We start from the raw sequence: 12,748 nt of genomic DNA on the forward strand, positions 1-12,748 counted from the left end.
CTATTAAACCTTTTGATCTCTCGGTCCTCACCGACGGTGGACATTTCACTAATACTTATACCTGATAAAAAGTTTTCTTTACTCTTTTACATAAAATTATTTCAGATGAAAATTGATATAATTTACTTGCAAAAAATAATAATTCAATTTTTGAGAGAACGGCGCGGAGTTTGAATGATTCAAAATACATTTCATTTGTACTGACGAAATGAAGAAATGATGCAAGTTTTTGAAGGCAGGTCTAGGGGTTTCGGAGATCCAATAGAAAAAGTAAAAAAATGCCACTTGGCAGACAAAAATGATCATTAGACATGTGCACATCAAATTATTTAAATATATTATAGAGATTTTAATAACAAGAACAGCCAACGTATCACGATTGCTTTAAAAAAACTTTCGAAATTATTTTAAAGTATAAAAAATTCCAAAGATCCAAAAATGTCAATTCTCTTCAGAAATGTTAAAATTCTCAAAAATCTATTTGTTTCAAAGTTCTAAAAAAATTGAATCTTTTATTTTTGTTTCATTATTATTTTAAAAATTGTAATTTTATGAATGAATATTGCTATTTTATGAGTTTCAATAAATAAATACTGAATGTTCATTAACATTTGTAAATATATTGTTAATGAGAGCTTAAAGAAAACTTTAGGTACATAACAAAAGTTAGGTGAAACTTACCGTTTAATGTAAAATTAAAAGACAGGAATAACTCTTACAAATACAAATCTAAAAAAAATTGGCTATAAACTAAACCACATATCTGTTTAACGTTAGTTGAATAAAGAAAACAAGAAGAAAAATCTTAGGATGGATAATCCTTATAGTCTAAGAGCCAGTGAACTATTTGACTAACCTGTTTTCTCAGAAATTTTTTTAATGATGTTTTATTATCGGTACATTAAGAAAGTGCAAGCATCTCGCAATTACCTCATCATCCCTCTAGTTTTTAAAAATGTAAAAAATAAATTTAATTCGCTTTCACAAAGCTCAAATTTTGAGGATGTATTCTTTTAATTGTTCAGAAAGCATATGTAAAAAGCTAGCCCATTCTGACGGTTGCAAGGGTCTGTCAGACGAGTACATAATAGTCACGACGCGCAAGGGTGTGGGCGCATTGCCATACATAATTGACTAATATATAATACATATTTGAATAATTTATACGCCATTTTAAGGTCTTTTTAAAAACATATGATATACCAAACTTCATCTTTGTCTCTCAGCTTATGGCCGAGATATCATCGAAAATATGCAAATGGGGCCCCTTTTCAAACTCAATTTTTGGTGTAACTGTAAAAGATATCAAAAAAAAAATTACGTGATTCAACTCATATTGGCTTAGACGACATAATGTATAGTAAAATATGCTAAATTATCCTTTATTATTAGCTAAAAAGGATAAAACAATTATTCAATTAATGTTTTCGGATAGTGCGTTTTGTTTAATTTCTTTCTTATTCGCGTTATTCGAAAGCCTATTGTTTTTTCTTTTAGTAGTGCGAATATTGTTTAAATCAAATTTGTGAAACACATTTAAAAATTGAAATTTAAAAATTTAAGAAAACAGGTTAGTCAAATAGTTCACTGGCTCTTAGACTGTTACTACTTGGGAGTATGAAAAATAGATTCTGACCGATTTACAGTCATACTAAACGTGAAATTTCATAATAATCGGTCAAGCCGTTTCGGAGGAGTATTACCACTGACAACATGGCACGAAAATTATATATATATATATATATATATATATATATATATATATATATCAACGTATTTGTGTGGTAATTGTCAGAAATAATACATATCTTAATTAAAAACTAATCACTTGACGGTAGATAAGAGTTTATCTATATATATTTGCAACTGCAATCATTCATTTGTATTTACAAAAAAGACAATGATCAAGTCAGTTATAATTGTGGTGAGTGTAATAAAATATTCTAAATTAGTGATAAATTTAATATCAAAATGACAATCAATAATCAATCAATCAATTCAATACTTTTTAATATGTATTAAATAATAGTAATAAAGCTGTGTACAGGAAATGAACAAAATATCAAAATTTCAAAGTCTCTATTTTTTATGATTATTTTTGTTCTTTATAATAAAAACATAAAATAAACATGTTAAAAATTATTCAATATAAAGTGCAAATTATAAATTTTCTAAAAAAATGTGTCTATAATTTTAGCTATTCTACGAATTATTATATATCTAGTGCTATATTTTTATAAATTTATAGATATATTTAGAAGTTTATTTAAATTATTTTTATATATTCATAGGCCAACTTTTGGCTATTCGTAGCCTTGCAATCGATTGATAATCGGCAGACTAACAACTGCTCTGAGATTGGTGTTGATGGTTTTTTTTGTCTCAACTGCAGCGTCACAGCTTTTTGTGGTAGAGGACCTACGGGTGAATTCAACACCGTGTCTACAAGTCCATGTAGTTCTGGTGAAGTTTGCAGTACCTGGGCGGGTAGATGTTCTGCAGATCCAAGCCCATGTTTCTCGGAAGGTTCTATAACTTGCACCGGTCCAGGAGTTTTTCCTGATCCGTATGATTGTCAGCGTTATCATGAATGTAAAACTGCAAATGAATCATCTAAGCCTGTCGAGTGTGGGGGTTACAAGGCTTATAATGTTATAGAAAATAATTGTAGCCTGAACATGAATCATCAATCGTGTAAACGCTTACAATTTCATTGTGATACTATAGGAGATGAAAATGCTTGGCCGAGCAATAGAAATATATATTATAGGTGCACCGAAAAAACCTTGTGGTTCAATAGCAACAAAATATTATATCCTTTATTATATCGGTGTGATGAGAATGAGATATATGATGCAGTGCAGAGAGTTTGCGTAAGAGATGGTAAGCCTTTTAATAATTTACATATATAGTATATTTATAATGCAGACCAATCGTCGAATTAAAAAAAGATTAAATCACAAAATTATTTATCAAACTTCAGTGAGTCATCATTCAGTAATCAAACCAGGAAAATCATCAGCCATCAAAAATATTTTGCTGCTTTACTGTGGTTTTTATTAATCAATACTATTGATCAAAATTTTCTTAAAATTAAAAAAACAAAATATTAAAGTTTAGAATAAAATTATAAAATTTATCATAAGTAATCAAGTGATGATTTTACTTATAAAATGTATTCGATTCAAGTTGGCTGTGAAGGTTTTCTATTAGTATCTTTATTTTTCAATTGCTAACCAGCGATATTTAAATCATATATATATATATATATATATATATATATATATATAATTATAATTATAATAATTATAATATATAATATTTTAAGCAAATTTACTATTAACTAATTAAAACACCACTTATATTACTTTCAACATACACATATTTAATAAACACCATTATGCAAGCATACAATTAACTGCATACTATTATTCTAAAATTAAATATCACAATATATTAAAAATATATACATTATAAATAATTTATTACATTACATACATTATTCTAATTTCAATTATTTACACGTTTCAACATCTAACATTTCATATAGCTGGATCATATATTCCCATTTGATTATTATTACTCAATAATAAATGCTTTTTTAAATCTAGTTCGAAACTAATTGATTTTTTTTTAAAAAAAAACTTTATTACTAATTATTTTTTTTTTCTTTTTTTTATCTTACATACTACATATATTTTACTTTTTCTTTACATATTTTTACTGTTTATTACATTTTTCTTTACGAATATTTCTTCCGAAGGCAGGTCCGTGGGTTGAGTTGAAAATGCACTCAAATCCTGGTTGCACGATGTCATAGCTCTTACATTTTCCTGTTGTATGGGGATACAACTCGACTTCCTTTGTATTTCAAAGCGATACAATCTTAGTATCTTTTTACTTCCGAGTGGCATGTTGCCACTACAGCTATGCCCACGAAAGGCCATTTTCACTTGAAATCATATTTGAAATCTATGATTTCAAGTGAAAATTTGGTATCAAGCTGCTTTGATACCGAACCGACCGAGGTTAGATTCGAACCCGAGACTACGATTTGCTAGCCCACGTTCTTACCACGGGACCACGGCCGGCCCATATTGATGTACTGCCCATATACTTGCATGGGTTGTGAGAAATACATTTTTTTTTTCAATTTTCAGAAACCACCACGACGCCTGCCACAACGCCAACCGAATCTTCCACGTCTAGTGAAACAACCACGACGTCTGCCACAACATCAACCGAATCTTCCACGTCTAGTGAAACAACCACGACGTCTGCCACAACACCAACCGAATCTTCCACGTCTAGTGAAACAACCACGACGTCTGCCACAACACCAACCGAATCTTCCACGTCTAGTGAAACAACCACGACGTCTGCCACAACACCAACCGAATCTTCCACGTCTAGTGAAACAACCACGACGTCTGCCACAACACCAACCGAATCTTCCACGTCTGGTGAAACAACCACGACGTCTGCCACAACACCAACCGAACCTTCCACAAAGCCTACTTCTACGGAAACTCCCGCAACAAAACCACCGCAAGAAATACCATGCAAACAACAAGGTCCGCTGATGCAAGATCCACACGATTGTCACGCATATTACACATGTCTAGAAATTGGATCATTACCGAAACATTTTAATTGTAATAAAGGTGCTTATTTCAATACAGTCAAATTAAAATGCGTGAAAGGAAATTGCGAAAATAGCACAGAAATTCCTCTTCCTGAGCTTCCAGACATTTGCGATGAAGTAGGACCTTTGGTGCAAGATCCAAACGATTGCCGCAAGTATTATTCATGCGTCACGATTGGAAAAGAACCTGAACATTTTACGTGCAATAAAGGGGCGTATTTTGATCGAGAAAGATTACGGTGTGTCAGAGGATCTTGTTAACAAATATTGTTATATAACAAAGTTCAATCTTTAATTATTATTTAGAAGAATTTGAAAATGTATATTTAATGTTTTTTAATAAAATAGTTTATTGGCAATTTACTATAACGCTATCATTCAAATACACAACAGGTGTAAAAACAATAATTTACTTTCGAGCAGCATAAGTGACAGTATCAGTAACATTAAAGTAATATATTGAGTAATAACATTTTAATAATAATTATATAATAATATATACAGGGTAGAGCCGGACTTGAAGATTCGCGGGTAAAATGGCCCATCACCATTATTTCTATAAAAAGTATGCTATTTTTTAACGCTACTATATAAAAGCAGAGGTCAAAATATGTGTTGACATAAATCGTGCGACCTCGAACGTCATTTTTTAACGAAAGTTTTTTTTGTTGATATTTTTTAAACGGTTTAAACAGTTTCATTTAATTTACGATAGTTGAGTATAATTTTGTCTATATATACAACATATGTTTGTACGCACTTTGCCTAATTTAATACGTACTTATAAACTTACAGTATTTATAATAATAAACTATATGAACATAATTAAAATCAATTGTTATTAATTGATGATCAATTTTATTGATTATTGATTATTTTTATTTCTTGAATGTTCAATTATGGTACAGGAAGTTTCAGCAATTTGTCGGTTGTCACTAGTTTCTAACTACGAGTTCTACTTACGATTGTATCATGCTATATGCAAAACTGGTTCATGATTCGTAATATTTTGCTAAAAATAGTGTAACTCGGACAATGTTCATATATGTCCTGTTAAAGTTGTAAATATTAAATTAGGAATACAAATATAAATTTTATTCATGAATGTAATATTGTTAAAAATTATTATAAACTGTGATATATATTATCTACTACTATATATAGTTCACAATATTAGTGAACTATATATAGTACAACGAGTAGGTCAATTTCTATGATTCTCATGTGGATTTCAACTTTCGAATAGCAACTACATATGACCTCGTAATGAAAGCAATATTATTATTATAGTGTTGTGGATAATTAATGGTAGCTATAAACTTTATGTATCACAATCCATAAGGCATAAACTGTAAAATAGCATATTGTTCCATAAAACAGATTTATTAATCTTTACCCATAATTCAGAGCAAATATCTAGTAATTTAATCGATAATTATTCTACCTGTGTTACTAACGTTTGGTTTATCAAGATTGTCTTCAATGATATAATATAATTTGCATTATAAATCTGACACATTTTGTCGAAAACGCCTTTACCGAGAATTGAGATAATAGTAAAAGCAGATTCAGCCGTTTTTATAATGCAGTAAAAACTAGTGGGGTGCACGGCATCGTGCCTTGAGGCAAGTTACTGGAACTTTTCGTACCGTAATTAAATTTCGAGGAATGAAAATAATTAATAATTCTTTTGAATATTTTCAAATAGATTATTTATTATAAATACATATTGTAAATTTATAAGTGCTTACTAAATTGGGCGAGGAGCGTATTTTATAAACAACTTATGTGTATGTTTACAAGAAATTTGTTCATTATTTTTAAATTTGATTTTTTTGATAATTTAGAAATTTTTTTAGAAGTTTAAATTTTTTTGCAATTCTATTCAAGATGTGTGACATTTTCTTTTTTATTCGTTTGATGATAAATTTTATTGCTACTAGGTAATTGAAGTTGTTGACATTGTAATTTAATCGTGTATTATATTTCATTATATTTACGCAATCTTGATTATATTTTCATAAGTTTATGTTTAGTATAAAATCTTACAATATCTGAATCATTAACAATTAGTAAAAAAATAAGTTTCTCTGTTTGTAGAATGTGAGTGAACATATTATAAATACCATGAAAATAATTAACTTTACATTTCTATCTTGATAAAACTTTCACCTACGGGTAAATAATTTCAATAATATAAGATATATTTAGTATGGTTCTTTTTCTAATTTTTGAGAAAATATTTACTTTTATTAATAATAAAGCACAATTTATGGTCTTCCGAGTAATTTGCATCGTGACAAAATAAATCAAATTCATTCAAATTTCATTAATATCAAAACAATCATTAATATCAAGTATCTGCATAAACATATGACATTGATTGTAACTACAAATTTTCAATGGAAAATTATACGGAAAAACAACTTCTAGTAACTAAGTTTTTCAATAAAACTCTAATTGATGATGATAATACTAGTTTAAAACATCACTTTTATTAATTTAATAACACAATTGATTATATTATAAATTGTGAAGTTTAAACACACAGATTGTACTATGAACGTTTTCCACGATCATCTTGCACCTCATCCGAGCTATCTTCGGAATTTTCAGTCGATGCATCATGTAAGTTCCAAAAAGTGGTTTTGTTTTTACGTTCAAGTTCTCTCCTTAAAACTGAAATGCTGCTCTGATCCTCCTGTAAACTTCGACTCGAAGTACTTTCAGTTCTAGAGAAATGACCCCGTTTTCGTCCAGCTTGATCTCGGATGTAAAAGGGATTTCGCAGAGTTTTTTTGCTAGTTGCTTTAGCAGAAAATCGGTTATCATCGTAAGGTTCTTCAATCGGTGCACTTGATCTCGTTCGGCAAATATTAATATTCTCATCTTGCTGATCTCCTCGGTCCTTACTACTCGTCTCTGAATGATTTAAATGACGCATTTGGATTTGCTTAAAAGCGGGATCAGTTCTTAATCTTGTTCTGCAATTATGTTCATCCATCCTGTTTAGCCCTAAAGACGCATCATCCCCAGATTGAGATCTCGAGCTTCCTGAATCTTGATCTGCTTGCGTGTATTTCTCTGTATCAAAGAGACCAACCAATTATTCGGTTTATTAACTCTATTTATGCAACACTTACCTAACAATTTCTGTAGTAATTCTTTATGCAAGTCCTCATCAATAATATCAAAATTGAGCGGTAACTTTTCAATTTCTTGTCTTAATTCGAAAGCCACTCTTTCAATATAATGAATGTCGTGTGTTTCTAGTAAAAATTCCATCAAATTTTGGATATGTTCGAGCGTAATCGTGATCAGGTATTCGGTTAAGACGCTTCGGTCAGGATGATTTTCACTAGCTTCAGAAGGAGATCCTACTCTCTCATCACTTGGTTCGGGAAGATTACTACTCGCACTGCTGGTGGAAGGCATAGCTTCAGTCATGTCTTTCGATGGTTGCCTTCGGGTATTACGATTCAATTCCTTGACACCGTCGACCGCATTCGAGATCCGTTTATCGTTTCTGTTATACATTTTTAAAATTTCGATTTTATTTACAAATAAATAAAATCTTTCAAATTTCACGTCAGACGGATTACTTAAAGCATTTGTTTTTTTCGCATATGCTTACATGCCTATTTTGATTGAGAAATAATTCTGACTACGTATTCATCTAATTTTTATACATTAATTATTAAAATTAATAATTCTTACATAACCCTATGAAGCCTAGATAATATTAGAATATTTATTAGAATTTTATGTTCAGAAAGGATAGTTAAAGAATATACTACAGACGCGAGGGCGCTGCTAAATTAAAATTTGAAGTTTGTATTATGTTTTGTAATAGTACAAAAGTAACAAAAATATGCAATTAAATAATAAATATATTATAATAAATATACAATCAAATCAAAATATAAATCAACAAACACACAAACGCCGGTTTAAATATACATCACATCTAATCTACTGGAGTAATTTAAAGTCAGATTTTAAGCATTTGTTTTTTTCACATATGCTTACATGCCTACTTCGATTGAGGTATGATTTTGACTATGTATTCATCTAATTTTTATACACAAATTATTAAAATTAATAATTCTTACAAAACCCAATGAAACCTAGGCAATATTTGAATATGATATATTTATATACACGTTTCTCTCTCCCGAATTTTACGTTCAGAAGGGATAGTGAAACAAATCATCGTCATAACTGAGTTAAATCATCCAAACTAATTTATGGTAATTAATTACTGATGTTCAACTTACAGTAAAATAACAAACAAAGTGTTCTATATGTATACAAGAAACAATTATTATTAAAAGAAATTGAACAAGGAAACATTTTTTAACTCTTTAAAAACAATGCAATCTACAATTCTTGTTAATGTAGGGCGCAGACTGAATGCAAAAATGGAAACATGTTTAAAATAAAAAAACATGCTACATGTTGCTCCCTTCCACCCTACATCAAAATCAGTATATAGTATATAGCTATAGCTATTATGGCGACTTTCACCACAGTATTATAGCAAAACCGTACCCAGTCTTCCCTATTATACAAAAACTGTAATAAATTCATATTGTAAATGTAAAAGTACAAATTTAAATTCTTAGTGTAATGTGATGCACATGATATTATTATAAAATACTAGCTAATCCGGCAAACGTTGTTTCGCTAAGTAAGGTATTTCTAAACAATTTGAAGAGAGTCAGAAAAAATAATACTTTTAGTGTATAAGGACGTGTTGTTTAAATGCTATATACAATGAGTTTTTATAAACCCCCAGAATAAACTGGAAATTTTATACACTTTCTATAGAAAACATGATATCCAATCCAAGTCGTTTTTGTCTTTCGACTTATTTCATTACGTTTCATGTTTTTCAGATTCTTTTTGATTCTGGATTTTGTGTATAATTGTAAATAATACTACTGAGCTTATACAAAAATTTTCAAATTTCCGCGAGGAGAGATAGAAAATGATTTAAGTATTTTTTCTTGACCTGCTTTTTGAAAAGTTTCAAGTAACATTCGATGAATTAAAGTAAATTTAATAAAAAGTGTATATGTAGGTAGAGCAGGGCGAGGCACAAAGGTCCAATTTGACTTGGAGCAAATATAAACTATATTTATGAAAACCAAACCAATTATATCACAACAAATAACACATTTCAAACGAACAATTATCGGACTACGTTCAGTAAAACTGCGAGCTACTTCATCATCGTAAAAATGTGCTTTTTTTCCGTCTTTCAAAAATTTGTGATTTAGACCTTTTCACCCTATAGGCGAGATAACTTGGAACGGCCAGGTGGCAAACGGGTTTAATGTCTTATTTTAATTTTAAAGGTATTTTATAAAATAATTACATTTTTATCTAATGCTGAAGAACTACTAACGGAAGACAACACTTTTATTATGGATTTTTAAAGATTACCATTTATATCCCGATAGCAGGGTCATGAGAATCAAGGTTATAGCTGGTTATACATCGTTTTCCCTCTACTTTCAAATATTGTTGTTGAACGATGCTAAACTTTACTGGTTTTTGACACATCGGTGGTGGACCTTTTTAACCCCGGACCTTCATATATTTCTATCTATTCTTCGATAATTTCTCGAATGCCAATGGCATATGCCAACACAGACGTGAAATTACTCACTTTATTACTGAGCATAAAATTGATATACTGTTAATACAGTGATTTCCAACCTGTGGCGCGCGCCCCCCTGGAGGAGCGCCATACCGTTCCAAGGGGGGCGCAAAGCTGTTTCAAAAATATTATTTTTAAATGCTGAGTAAGTGTCAAAAACAAATCAGCAAAATACATAAAGTACTTCTAAGAGTGTTTAAGCTCAAAAAAGAAATTGCTATATTTCTTGCTGATAACAAAGGAGACGGAGCAATCTTGTTTTAGGGCACAAAGTTCCTCGCAAAATTTGCGTATTTAGTTGATATTTTTCAAAAACTTAGCGATTTAAATAAATCAATGCAAGGATCTCAAATTCGTGCTTTTGTTCAGAAAGACAAGATTACGGCTGTTTATTTGTGCGTATTTCAAGAATTTACTAAAACTCTTCTTCTTCGATCACTCAGGTTGTTAGGTTATTATTTAACCTTTGTCGCTGTGGACTGTATTAAAAAACTGATTTAATTTTATATTCTGTATTTGTTGCAGTTCTAATCACAATAACTGATGTATTATTAAGTATTAATGAAGAAAAATATATTTATGCGTATAGGTTAGTTACATGTGTTTAAGTCGGCTTCACTTTTAGAACAGAACCACTAGTTCCTTTGAAACACTCCGCTACCCCCTCTCTACCAGGGGTAGCAACCATTCCGTATAAAGCTTAATGCTCTGAAGTTTTGTAAACTTTCATGGCCAATATAATAAAATGAAAAAGACGTCCGAACATGCCGGCCGCCTTGAAAAGCTACAGCTTTTAAAAATATAAACATAGCGATTTTGAACTAACATTAAGTATAAAATTGTATAAAGATTTTACGAGTATAAAAATTGATTAACAATGTAATAGTGATTTGCATGACAATCTAATCTAAAATTATTTAACTTATATTTCTTAATATTATATAAAACTTAAGATATTTCATTATTGATTGGTAGAATGCACACTTTGTTTAGTGCCCTTTTTAGTTCTCCATTGGGGCCCTTCAGTGTAACAACCCGTACGACACCATCATTGCCTGGGTGTATATCTGTGATCCGTCCAAGACGCCATTTTAATGGTGGTAGATTGTCATCTTTTATAAGCACCAGTTTGCCTATAAGATTATCTTGTTCCATTGGTCTTCTCCATTTGGTCCGTGTTTGTAATTCTCCTAGATATTCCTTGTGCCATCTTGTCCAAAAATGCTGCCTTAGCTTTTCAAGATGCTGGAGTTTTGTTAGTCTGTTTTCTGGGATGTGGGAAAGTGAATTATCTGGAAGTGATGTTAATGATCTGCCGATCAGGAAATGTGCTGGAGTTAGTGGATTGAGATCAGATGGATCAGAGGATAAGGGAGTTAACGGACGAGAATTCAAAATTGCTTCGATTTGTGTTAATAATGTATACATTGAATTGTAACATAATTTTGTCTCGCGTAACACCCTACGAAGATGGTATTTTAAACTTTTTACCCCAGCTTCCCACAGTCCGCCGAAATGAGGAGATCTAGCTCGTATAAAATGCCAGCTAATATTTTGACTTATTAATTTACTTCTAATCTCTTCGTTAGATTCCAATAAAAATTTATATAAATCTTTTAAATGATTGTTTGCTCCAACGAATGTTGTTGCATTGTCCGAAAATATATTACTAGGAAGACCTCTTCTAGCAATGAATCGTTTTAATGTTTGTAAAAAAGAGTCTGTCGATAAATCGCAGACCAGATCCAAATGAATAGCCTTGGTGCACATGCAAATAAAAATACAAATATAAACCTTAATAAATTTGGCACCGCGTGTTATTCGATTCTTGATAATAAACGGTCCAGCATAATCAAGGCCGACATTGTAAAATGGAAAATCTTGATTAACTCTACTACTAGGCAAATTTCCCATTAGATGATTATTTGACGATGGTTTTGCTTTGAAACAAGTAACGCATTTCCGAATAATTTCTTTACAAGCGTTACGTCCAGAAATTGGCCAAAATCGTTCTCTAATACTTGCGAGAAGTTGTTGAGCACCACAGTGAAGTAATCGGTGATGCTCTTGGTGTAATATTAACGTAGTTAATTTATGTTTTGAGCATAATATTATAGGATGAATTTTATCAAATGAATAATTTGTGTTTTTTAATCGACCGCTTACTCGTATAATTTGCGAATTATCCATAAAAGGATTTAAACATCAAATTCTGCTCTCTTTACTGAGCGATTTAGAATTGACAAGATTCTTATAATCTAATTGGAAAGATTGTTTTTGTGCAATTACTATCAATACTTTAAAAGCTTGATCTAATTCTTGTATTGTAAGTGGTCCAAACTTCCGTTTATACTTATTCTTTTTAAGTCTACAATTCGTAATAAATCTATTTACATATGCCATTGTTGATTGTAATTTTCGCAATGACGAAAACCGAG

General features: G+C 30.6%; 2 protein-coding genes across 2 annotated transcripts in view; one reads left to right on the forward strand and one right to left on the reverse strand.

The window, feature by feature from the left end:
* LOC113375603 (probable G-protein coupled receptor 27) overlaps positions 1–12,748 on the reverse strand; it is a 521,019-nt gene that overhangs the window by 254,110 nt on the left and 254,161 nt on the right. The window lies entirely within an intron of this gene.
* LOC113378524 (integumentary mucin C.1-like) lies at positions 1,899–5,007 on the forward strand. The gene is made up of 3 exons (XM_026619065.1): positions 1,899–1,924; positions 2,292–2,883; positions 4,161–5,007. The coding sequence occupies exons 1-3, from the start codon at positions 1,901–1,903 to the stop codon at positions 4,904–4,906; spliced, it is 1,362 nt and encodes a 453-aa protein (XP_026474850.1). The 5' UTR covers positions 1,899–1,900; the 3' UTR covers positions 4,907–5,007.

The sequence above is a fragment of the Ctenocephalides felis genome, unplaced genomic scaffold (genome assembly GCF_003426905.1).
Source record: "Ctenocephalides felis isolate EL2017-DRISC unplaced genomic scaffold, ASM342690v1 CF-g0.4_SCAFFOLD_01886, whole genome shotgun sequence".
NCBI classification, from domain to species: domain Eukaryota; kingdom Metazoa; phylum Arthropoda; class Insecta; order Siphonaptera; family Pulicidae; genus Ctenocephalides; species Ctenocephalides felis.